At 30.0% G+C, this 11,042-nt stretch overlaps 1 protein-coding gene across 4 annotated transcripts in view; it reads right to left on the bottom strand.

Annotated features, from left to right (window-relative positions):
- LOC111625642 (solute carrier family 15 member 1-like) overlaps positions 1 to 11,042 on the bottom strand; it is a 93,882-nt gene that overhangs the window by 29,276 nt on the left and 53,564 nt on the right. For all 4 annotated transcript variants that reach the window (XM_023368855.1, XM_023368854.1, XM_023368856.1 and 1 more), the window contains 3 exons: positions 7,243 to 7,332; positions 5,066 to 5,113; positions 4,397 to 4,518 (listed from right to left, as the gene is read on the bottom strand). In XM_023368855.1, the coding sequence (XP_023224623.1) occupies positions 4,397 to 4,518; positions 5,066 to 5,113; positions 7,243 to 7,332 (260 nt within the window). The remainder of the gene's footprint in view (positions 1 to 4,396; positions 4,519 to 5,065; positions 5,114 to 7,242; positions 7,333 to 11,042) is intronic.

The following is an 11,042-nucleotide window of genomic DNA, read 5'->3' as shown; positions in this document are numbered from 1 at the left end:
GTGAACAAAATCATGCCCCCCACACACAATCTAACATTCACTTGTCCATGCGAGAAGCACGGATTCTCCAAATTTAGCCCACACACTCGCTGCGATTGTCAGAAGCAGCGGCGGCCTTATCCATTGCGAGGCTCTGGGCGGCAGATCTTTGCGAGGCCCTTGTCCTTTGTGCAAAGTATGTGAATTGAAATAGTAGGCACTTATTAATATTAATATATACTGTACTATAAATTAAATTTATTTTATTGTTATAACTAATAGCCAAGGATAAAATAAAAAGTTTTAAATATCAACTTTTTTCTACTTGGTTGTTGCGCGAGGCCCCTCCAAGAGCGAGGCCCCGGTCGATTGCCCTGCTCGCCACCCCCTAAGGCCGCCACTGACTATGAAGTTTATCACCCATTCGTTATTGTTATAACTAACAGCCAAGGATAAAATAAAAAGTTTTAAATATCAACTTTTTTCTACTTGGTTGTTGCGCGAGGCCCCTCCAAGAGCGAGGCCCCGGGCGATTGCCCTGCTCGCCACCCCCTAAGGCGCCACTGTTCCTCAGTATGGTGACTTATCTTGTTTTGAAACTCATGTATTCAATCGTAAAAGTGACTTGCCTGAGTATTGTTCACCATTCCCATACAGCATCCATTATTCTTGTTCATTCTGACAAGAATTCAATTGACTTCCCCCTTTCTCCCCCTTGAACACCTTACACTCTCAAACTTAATTGCATATAAGAGATACATAGATGATATCATTACTTGGATGTTTTTCTGGAACATACACTCCTCAAAAGTGAAATTGCAACACCATGAATAAATGAGTGTAGCCACATGCAAATTGCAGGACCAGCAGAGGTGACAGAGATATGCAAATGATTAAGTTTGCATATGCATCAGGTCATGTGGTATCCAGTTTTAGGGTATAAAGACCAGCAGCTAGCTAGAGCCATAAATACTATCAGCAATGGTTTGCAGCAGCTGAACTTTTGAAGAAACAGAAAATACGTTGGAGATGACAGTGAGCTGAATAGCACCAGTTAACAGATGGGAAATCAGACTTCATCCTGGAGCTGCATGTCTTTACTTTGTTGATGCACACAGTCACCTGTATTGGGCATGATGTTGAGTACCATCCAGTGACATGCGACAAGATGGATGCAGGAACATCTGTAAACATGCCAAAGAGAGAGTGAATCACATCAGCACATGACAGAGAATACAGACTGGCAGGTTTGCTGAATGACCCATTGAGACCCATTCACCACAGCATATGACATCCAAAGCCACCTGTCACTGTCAATAAGTGCATCTGTATCTACTCAATCACAACAGGTTGCATGAATTTAGGTTGCATACAGGGCAACCAGCAACCAGTGGTGCCAATAACTTGACACAGAGTTGCATTTCTGACATGGTGTCATCATCATTGCAACTGAACCATTGAATGGCATTGGGTATTGTTTACAGATTCTGTCTGAGGAGGAATGAAAGCTGTGGACAAGCAGTGCCATAACTAGGTAGGTGCAATAGGTGCACCCGCACAGGGCCCACTTAGAAGGGGTGGACCAAATTGCTGTTCACAAGAAATTATATTTTTAAATTTCAAATTTTTCCACCTTTCTACTTTACGGCTTTGCGATTAGATTTTGCCTTACTCTAGATGACTCTGTTCACCAACATGAACATTCAAATGAATGGCAGAACTGACTGATATTTTCAATGTGCCTATGTTAAGTTGCCTAAATTAGGTTAGGTTACAGTGTGAATACAGCAACGTAGTCACCATACTTGTGTTTTTGCATGTGTTTGTGAAAACAGATAAGAATGCAAATAATAGTATTAAAATTATTTGACTGCAATATTTTGAGATTTCATTAATAAACACATGATGAACATGCTTGGATAACCCTGTCAATTTTGTTATGATAGGTTTTTGTTATTTCTGTAGGTAATTTTGTATTTTTGTATTTGTATAGTGAAGCAATTTGAAATTTAAGTTAAGTTTATATGTACTTGTAGACTATTTCATTTAGTACTTTTTAATGTACCATTTGAGTTTTATAGTAAAATTTTAATAATTAATATCATATGTAATGAATTTTTAGGTTATTATTATTTTCTGTAAAATGTTTGGTTGGAAAAAACATGAGAATATGGGATATGTGGGCATCCAAGCAAATGATATTTTGTCACATGCTTGCATTTGTTCTATAAATAATAGTATACAGTTTACAGTATCTTATAACAGTTTTATACTTGTACAGGCAACTTGTTAAAAATACTATTACAAATTTACATTGTTCTTGACAGTCTATTGTCTCAAATAGATTGGCATTATCAAAAACTGAAAACTATCTGTGACAATTTTTTGCTTTCCCTATGGCTTGTCTTTACAATACATGAATGTTGCTGATTTAAAAAAATCTGCTGCAGATCTTGCTATTAAATATAGCAAAAGTTTAAAAAAGTACAAATTCACGTGTGAAATTGAAAGTTTTAAGTTTGAAGTAACAACTCTTATAGAAAATATAGAAACTGCATCTCCGCTTAATATTCTTCAGACTCTTCATGATTTTGGTTTAATTGAGTCTTACCCAAATATCAATGTTGCTCTTTGAATATTTCTAACTCTTCCCGTTTCTATTGCTTCGTGTGAGAGAAGTTTTAGCAAGTTGAAATTAATAAAATATTATTTAATATCAACTATTGGACAAGAATGATTGATTATCCAATCTTTCTATTATTTCAATGGAATACAATATCGTTAAAAATATTAATTATGATGTATGGTACATCATCATAATTAATATTTTTAACGATATTGTATTCTATTGATATTGTAATTAATAAATTTGATGAAATTGAAGCCAGAAAAGTGCAATTAAAATAAATCTTATTAAAAATCTATTGTAATGTATTTGTTTTATTATTTTCCCAAACCGAATTAACCCTGGCTGGTAGCCTCATTAGATCTCTCTCCTATCAAACACCTGTGAGACCTCATACAACATGAAATGTACTGGGAACCCATCACATACTGTGTGCTGCAGAAAACACAACTTGGCAAGGGATACTTCAGGCAACCATTAATCACCTCATTGACATGCCTCACCATACCGTAGCCTGTATAGCTGCCTGTGAGGATCATATTCATTACTGAGTAAATAGGTGTCTGTTGTATATCCTTGTTCATTCTTTTAATCACTTGTATATCTCTGTCATCTCTACTGGTCCTGCAATGTTCATGTGGCTAAGCACATTCCTTCAATGTGTTGCAATTTCACTTTTAAGGAGTGTATAAATGATAACCCCTGTGATCTGTTACTGGAGGTTGAGCAAACAAGTGACACAGAGATGTACTATTTGGACTTCAACACTTGATTTGTGATAACAGCATTGAGACTACAGTATATTAAAACTTGGATTTCTGTTCCTTATATTCCTACAGGCTCTAATGACTTTATCATTACAAAACTGCTGTTTTCAGAGCACTCATTATGAAGCTGTATACATATAACATTAATATGGGATGTGAAAGTGGAGCTGACTCATATTGTGGTGATAGTACAGATGCATGGTTTGATAATAACCTAGTCTGGAAACCTGATTAAGGTAGATTTTATAAAAAAAATGGGTGAAGGAACATAAATATGATACTGACAACATGAAAAGATCCATCTGCCCTATCCATGCATTCTGACAACAACACTGAGGCAATGTTACACCAAGTACCTTTAACTTAATATGATCTATCCTATGCAGTGATTATATTAGGGATTTGGAAGTCCCAGAAATTTTTAAAGTAGAACAAAGGAAGAATTGCATTAGCTATGAGGAAAAAAACAAATATCTTTATGACACTTTATGATTTGTCATTTTCATCCAATCAAACATAGCACACCTGCTTGGTTACATGACAATTTAATTAAGTTTGAATTCTTCTCCAAATGTTCCATATGTAGAACATCTTTAACCTGAAGCAGGTCTCAGATGGAGTCCATAAACATCTGTTAATATTGTAAATTTAATCATTAGATTAATATGAGGGAGTTTTGTAATGTGTTCTGTATTAGTGTACAGTTTGAATAGAGAAAGAACTCTTACCAATCAATAATAATAGATGTGAATAGAGAGCTTCTAATTTAAAATGTTTGAACCATTCACAGCCAAATTTGAAATTATAAAAATGAAACAGATAGAGTTAAAATGAAAATATATTCTTTACATTTATATACTTTTATGTAACAATATAAAAATGTAATATAAAAAAATGAAAGAAATAATAAATTGATTTAGTTTATATTTAATGTTTTTGTAGATTTAGAAAAACGATTGCTTTTCTGTTAGTAATTAAATTTTTATTACTTAAAATGATATGTAACAATAATAAAATTTCTTACCTAACTAAAAGATGACATTTTTCTAATAATGGATAAATGCAATATTCAAAAAGTGGTATGAAGAAAAGAATCAGAAAAGGATTAATCATTTGCATTTGATCAGGCTTAATACGAAACTTGCCCTAAAAATCAAAATAAAACAAACTTTTTTTATGATGGCAGTTATTTGCATTTAAAAAAAAATAAATTACAAATTTTTAAAATTTATAATTTTGATAATGATATAGATCAGTGGTTTTCAAATTGTGTTCTATAGAATCTTCTAATGTAGTTACAGAAATTTTTATTTTTATTAATAAGTTTATCAGAATAAAATTTTTTGTTAAAAGGTTATGATATTGTCAAATATTTTAAGCCTTGTGGCATAAAATAGAATCTCATATTGAATTAAATTGTTATGGTTAACCACATTTATTCCACTGTAAAACATAGAAAAAATAAAAGATTTGTTCTTCTTGAAAATTTTTAATGTTAAATATATTTAATTAAAATTAAACTTCCATTTATCATTCAAATCACTTAAATGTGCTAAATGTATTGTAGTGGTAGTAATATATAAAAATCAATTTTAATACATTTTATATCTATCTTATATAATTATGGTTCATTGTAAAATGTTAAATTATAAAAATATAAAAATATTAAATAAAAATTATCATTAATAATTACAGTTATATGCCCATCCATTGCATTAGCTTGTAAAGTCCATCTTGAACCCTATTATAAAATATGTAGAAGTTTTAAAAATATAATAAATATCAACTAATTTAAGTATTTAGAAATATATAAAATATTAATATCATCAATTTTTAAGTTATTAAAAATAATAATATAATTAGAATTAATAAAAATATAAGTGAAAACCTGCAGACATAAGATGTTATTGCATTGAATAGTAAATTTGTTTGAATTTTGATGACTTATTACATGATAATGGAAATGAAAGCTTTCACAATAATATAACCATATAACTTACAAATTAATCAAAATATGCTAAAAAAAGTTATAAAATGACAAGTTGAATATGTCATTGTATTTCATTACAAAAAATCTGATCTTTCTTATTAAAAATTCTGAATTCCATTTATTACATAATTTTATAGTAAAATAATAATAATTATTATTACTTATACTCACTAACACAATAATAATAATTACTATTATTGTGTTAGTGAGATGTATCCTAAATGATATATGTATTGATGCTTAATGCTATTCTAGACCAAAGTCAAGGCATAATCAGAAAACAAATGTTTTGTTTATGTGCTTTTGATGTATGTATTTGTGTTTAAGAACTTCTATGTTACATGTGTTTAGTATAGCAGCTTTCTATAGTGTGATGTATGTATATAATAGTTTAGTTTTGTGATTGATAAATTTTTATATACCTGTCAATAGAGAGAAAGAAAGCATGTTAGTCAAGATAAAGAAACTGTGATGAAAAAAATGAATGAAAGCTCTTCACTCCAGATGTAGTTCCATTTGACTTTAAGCCAATATAATATTTTGGACAAAAGTCCAACATGCCCATTTGTCAGTTGGCATAACAGTTTTCACCAACTGATTAAAGTCTGGAAAAAGTTTTACAAAAGATTAAGTACAAGTTCAGATATTTAGGTTTTTGATAGTAATAAACAAATTTAGTTTTGCATTCTTTCTCCTGTAGTGCAACACTACTATATGTATATATTTTTGCTATGTAGTGCTATGCCAATATGTGTATATAATTTTGTTTGGTTCTATATTTTATTATGTAAACTTTTTCTGTTACTTTGTATCGGGTTTTTATAATTTGTATGGTACTTAGCGTTGTAATTCTGTTTTGATTCCTGGTGTCATCCTTTCTGTGATGATTAAAATAGAAACTGCTAATTGGTCAGAAAGGGGGTCATGTGCAGAAAGTGTACTTCTAGTGAATGGGAGCTATAAAAAGCAGGCGTCTTCACATGTTCGGCACTTTTTGATTTCGTTGGACTCCCGTTTTGACAAGAGAGAAGGGAAGTGGACTACGAATGACTGTCGAGATCGTCGCTGGATAAGGGACAGTTTATCAGAATGAAGAATCCAAGTCCATCTTCGTGAAATCACTACATATTAGTTGAGAACCTCCAAGAGATATTAGTAAGACTATTATTTTTGTTATTAAAGAATTTAGTAGACACATGTTTTACCTCCTCCTTGGTCAATGGATTATTATAAGCTGAAAAAGACACTCAAATATGGTTAATGTTGAGATGTCATGCAAGAGTATGTGTACTTATTGTCCTGTATACACTTGTAATCACCTATTTCATGAAATCTTAATGTTATTCGGATTAGTTTGTTCTCTTTGTTGTATAACTGTACCAATCAGTAGCAATGATATGTGTAAGAGAGAACGGATGAGTTTAACGGTCGTGGAATCTAATAAACTGAGTATTATTGTGTTAATTATAAAGGGAAGGTTGTGAGGTCTTCATTTCATTACCCATTCTACACCGACTGTATATTTTGGTATACTAAAGACACTATACTCCTCTTACAATTGTTTGAAAAGAATAAAATTCACTAATTCTGTAGGAATTTTCTTGTTTTATAGTCTATTGTTTATAATGAATTTTAAAATAACATCTTTAACTGAAAAATTAAAGTTTCATTGAAAGAAAGCAAAAGTTTGGTCTGGAATCTAACAGCAACAACAAAACAAATTAAATATAAATACATCTAAATTGATAAAAATAAATCATATAAAAATGTTCATTTAAATTATAACAAACTAAACTGCTTTAAAGCAAAAACCAATAGACATAATTCTAAAAACACATATATAAAATAAAATAATAGTTTATTTTTAATTAAAATATTACCTGCTGATCAAACAATGCCCAAAATACAGGTAATGGTAAATAAAGAAAAAGTACATGCAGGACATCTTTAATATCAGATAAGAACGATTTCTGAAAAATTTTCAATTTATTAAGTTTAGATTTTTTTTGATTATAAAATATTTAATCAACATTATAATATTAGTTTTAAAATTATATTTCCTAATTCAGCTTGTAAAACAATTACATTACTACTTAAGAGCTTAACAACATCTATAATCAATAAGAACTTAACCATTATATAAAATACTAAATAAGTTAATATTAACTGAGAAAAACAAATTTAATATAGAATTGGTAGTATGTGAGGAAAAATTTAAAATATAAAATATTTCAAATTTAAATTGGATAGTGCTAAACAAATAATAATTCAACAAACAATATCAAGTTGATCAAAGTAATTAAGAAGAGAATCTAGTAAGATATTAAACAGAATTATTAGTATTCATTCACATAAGTTGGTGAATATATGGTAAATATCACCACACACAGAACTCAAGACATGCAAAAGTTGACAACATGCTATTTTATAAATGATACTCCCATCTATAGGGAGAAGGGCAGCACAGTGACAATTTGCATATGCACACTCATTATTTGTTTGTTGCACTAGAAGTAAGGTTAGCGATATGTGTATTCATTCAACACCAGAAATGGAGGTAATTAAATAAAAACAGAGAGTGGTTTGTTTTTTAACTGCTGAGGGTGTTGGATGATGAGAAATTCATTGGTGCATGTATGTTGTGTACAGTGAACACTACATGTCATGCTTAAATGTGCCAGAGTGACATGAGATTCCAAGATGGATGCATGTTGCTGCAAGACAATCTGTGCCCAGGACAGGCTCATTACATCATTATTCCTTATGTTATTGTATAGGTTAATGGTCTTATCTGAAAAAACTACCAGATTACAGTGGGGAACTTCACATTTTGGTGGAGATAAATTATGGTTCCATACAAGCCATTATCATATTGTATGAATACATGTATCACTAACATTACTTCAAACACAATAAACAAACAATGAATGTGATGGGGGTTGTCACAGTGCTGCTCTCCTTCTCCACAGATCGCACTATATTAGCATTTTTAAAAAGCACTGTTTGCCAACTTTGCATGATGAGTTCTGTGTTTGGTGACCCATTTTCATTTGACTGCTCCTAATATTTATACTAATGAAATTTAAAAAACTTTATACATTGAAAAAGAGAAATACTATTATCATTACTATTTGAAATTATTATTATAAGAAAGTGATAGCATTTTACAAAATAAAACTAAGGCTAAAGACATTATAGAAAAATATAAAATTTAACTGATTTCAATAATTTAATATTTCAATACAGACTATCTAAAAAAGAAGTATAAAAAACTATTTCAAGAGAGAAATGATTAATATATAATTGAAATGAGAATAATGAACATTTAATAATCTAAACAATTCAAAGAAAGAGATGCATGCATTAATCATATGAAACTGCAAAGGATATAAAACATTCTAAAAATAACAAACATTTCTGTATATGAGCATTTATAATAAAATGTAAGAAGACCTTTTCTGTAAAGAAACTAAAAACATTTTGTACATAAAAAGTTTTGTTAAAATATCATACTGTAATGAATTTGTTTAACTTATTTTTATCATCATAGTTCAGAATTCTCAGAGTTCAATTAGTAAACATTTATAGAGTATTGATTTAAAAACTTTATGTCAAAAATTATAAGGATAGATTTGGCTAAATTATCTTACTATATCTTATACATTCATAATTTTTTAAACTAATTTATTACAAAAATATTTTGAAATATATTAGTATACCGTAAATATATTAATGTTTCAAAATAAATACATAAATATCTTATTTAATATTAAGTATTCATTATGGAGTTTAATATTTTATTCAATATATATAGTTATTTAAATTATTCACTTATTTTATATTATTGATAAATAATAAATTTAAAAATAGATTTAACTGATTATATCTTTAATATACTTTTAATAGAGAGATTGCGGCTGACATTTTCAATGCAAAAACGTGTACGTTGAACGTTTAGCACCGTCTTCCTTTGAGCCTAGAAGTTTGACAATGGTATTTGGAACGTCAATGGAATCATGCTTGACGTTCCAAATGCCATTGTCAGACTTCTAGACTGAAAGGAAGGCGGCACTAAACGTCCGACATATACATTCTTGCATTGAAAATGTCGGCTGCAACCTCTCTATTATCTTTAAATAACTTTTTAAAATTTTCACTTGTGTTAATTCTTAATTAGGTTATTAATGAAAAATTAATTTATGTAATATTATGATGCTTAATCCTTTAATACCATATTTATTCTGACAAATAGCATATCTATAACTTTTTCCAGCTTGCAACTTGCACTGTTAGAGGGTGATTATTATTTTTATTTTTTGAGAATTGGGTGTGATTATTATTTGAAGGTGACTATTAATGGAATAAATGTGGTAACTCTTTCATACTTTATTATTATTCAAACAATAATACAATGCTCAGCACACACTTTTTATTTCAACATACAGTAAGAGTAACTAAATAGACTAATTTTCACTTTAAAATAAGCCTTATCTTTCTCCTATACATAAGGCAATGCACTTACTATTAGAGGGCAGTTTATTAGAATAAATGTGGTATCTAAAAATTAAAAAATCCAGAAACAAGAATTGAGTAACTTTCCTAGCTGTTATGAGTTTTTATTTTAAAAAAATAACTTTTATATTAGTAAGCAAAATAAATAAAATTGTGTGTGGCACCATCTGTTACGAGATTTTGTTATAAAAAACCTTTATATTTTTAATTACTATAAAATGTCAAAAGCTTAATTTTTGGAGTAGAGAAAAAAGTGTAAATGTTCTTTTTCTATTTTTTAAATTCTTTCTGCCCTGTGGGCCTAAGAGGGCCACTTTTAAGCAATCCCATGTTATGGGTTTGTCCAGGCTCACAATGGGGTAGCCGGGTGGTGAGGGATGAGGGTCGACATATCCAGTCGGACCATATGTCAAAAAATCCCCAAAAATTTTTCAACCCATCCAAATTCAATCCTGGATCCCCCAGAGCAGTAGGCTGCCACCTTGACCACTCAGCAATCTGGCAATCAAAGTAAATGTAAATGTTAATAATGAATAAAATCATTACATTCTACTTGTATCAAGATATGACAGATGACACCCCTTTATCTCCTCACCCTCTCTATCTTTAATCACCAAAATTTAATACTATCAATGCCCCTCATATACAAGCCATCTTGTCAAATTTCATATCTTAATATTTATCCCATCCTGAGATATTAAGTGAAATAGATGCCAACACACACACACACACACATGGAATTTTTTTGGAGCTTTTTTGACTTTTGAATTCAGGAGGTCTCAAAACATGAAGATCTGCAAAAAACTTGGAGGGTCAAATTTGGCATAATTTCAATATTTTCCTATGTTACAATACATAACAGCCAGGAAAGTAAAAGTTATTACAGGAGAACTGCCATATCCACAAATGATACATTCCAAAGACTACTGCAGATAACAGCAAATCATCTATAAAACCCATGTTCATGCATGCATATAACAAGGCAGATTAAGGGAAAATAAAAACAGGTACTGTTACATATTATTATGTATTTTGAATTGTTTCACATATTTACACTTGACCTATAATTAAAAATATGATGTTTGTGAACCATGGATATTGTGGTCTCACTGTATTATATAATTTTAATTATAAAATATTTATAAAATGTAAATTATGTAATATAAAT

This window comes from Centruroides sculpturatus, unplaced genomic scaffold (genome assembly GCF_000671375.1).
Source record: "Centruroides sculpturatus isolate CEXI.00-Female unplaced genomic scaffold, Cexi_2.0 scaffold464, whole genome shotgun sequence".
In the NCBI taxonomy this organism is placed as follows: domain Eukaryota; kingdom Metazoa; phylum Arthropoda; class Arachnida; order Scorpiones; family Buthidae; genus Centruroides; species Centruroides sculpturatus.
The sequence above is the reverse complement of the archived record's forward strand: the minus strand, read 5'-3'. Positions and strand labels throughout refer to the sequence as shown.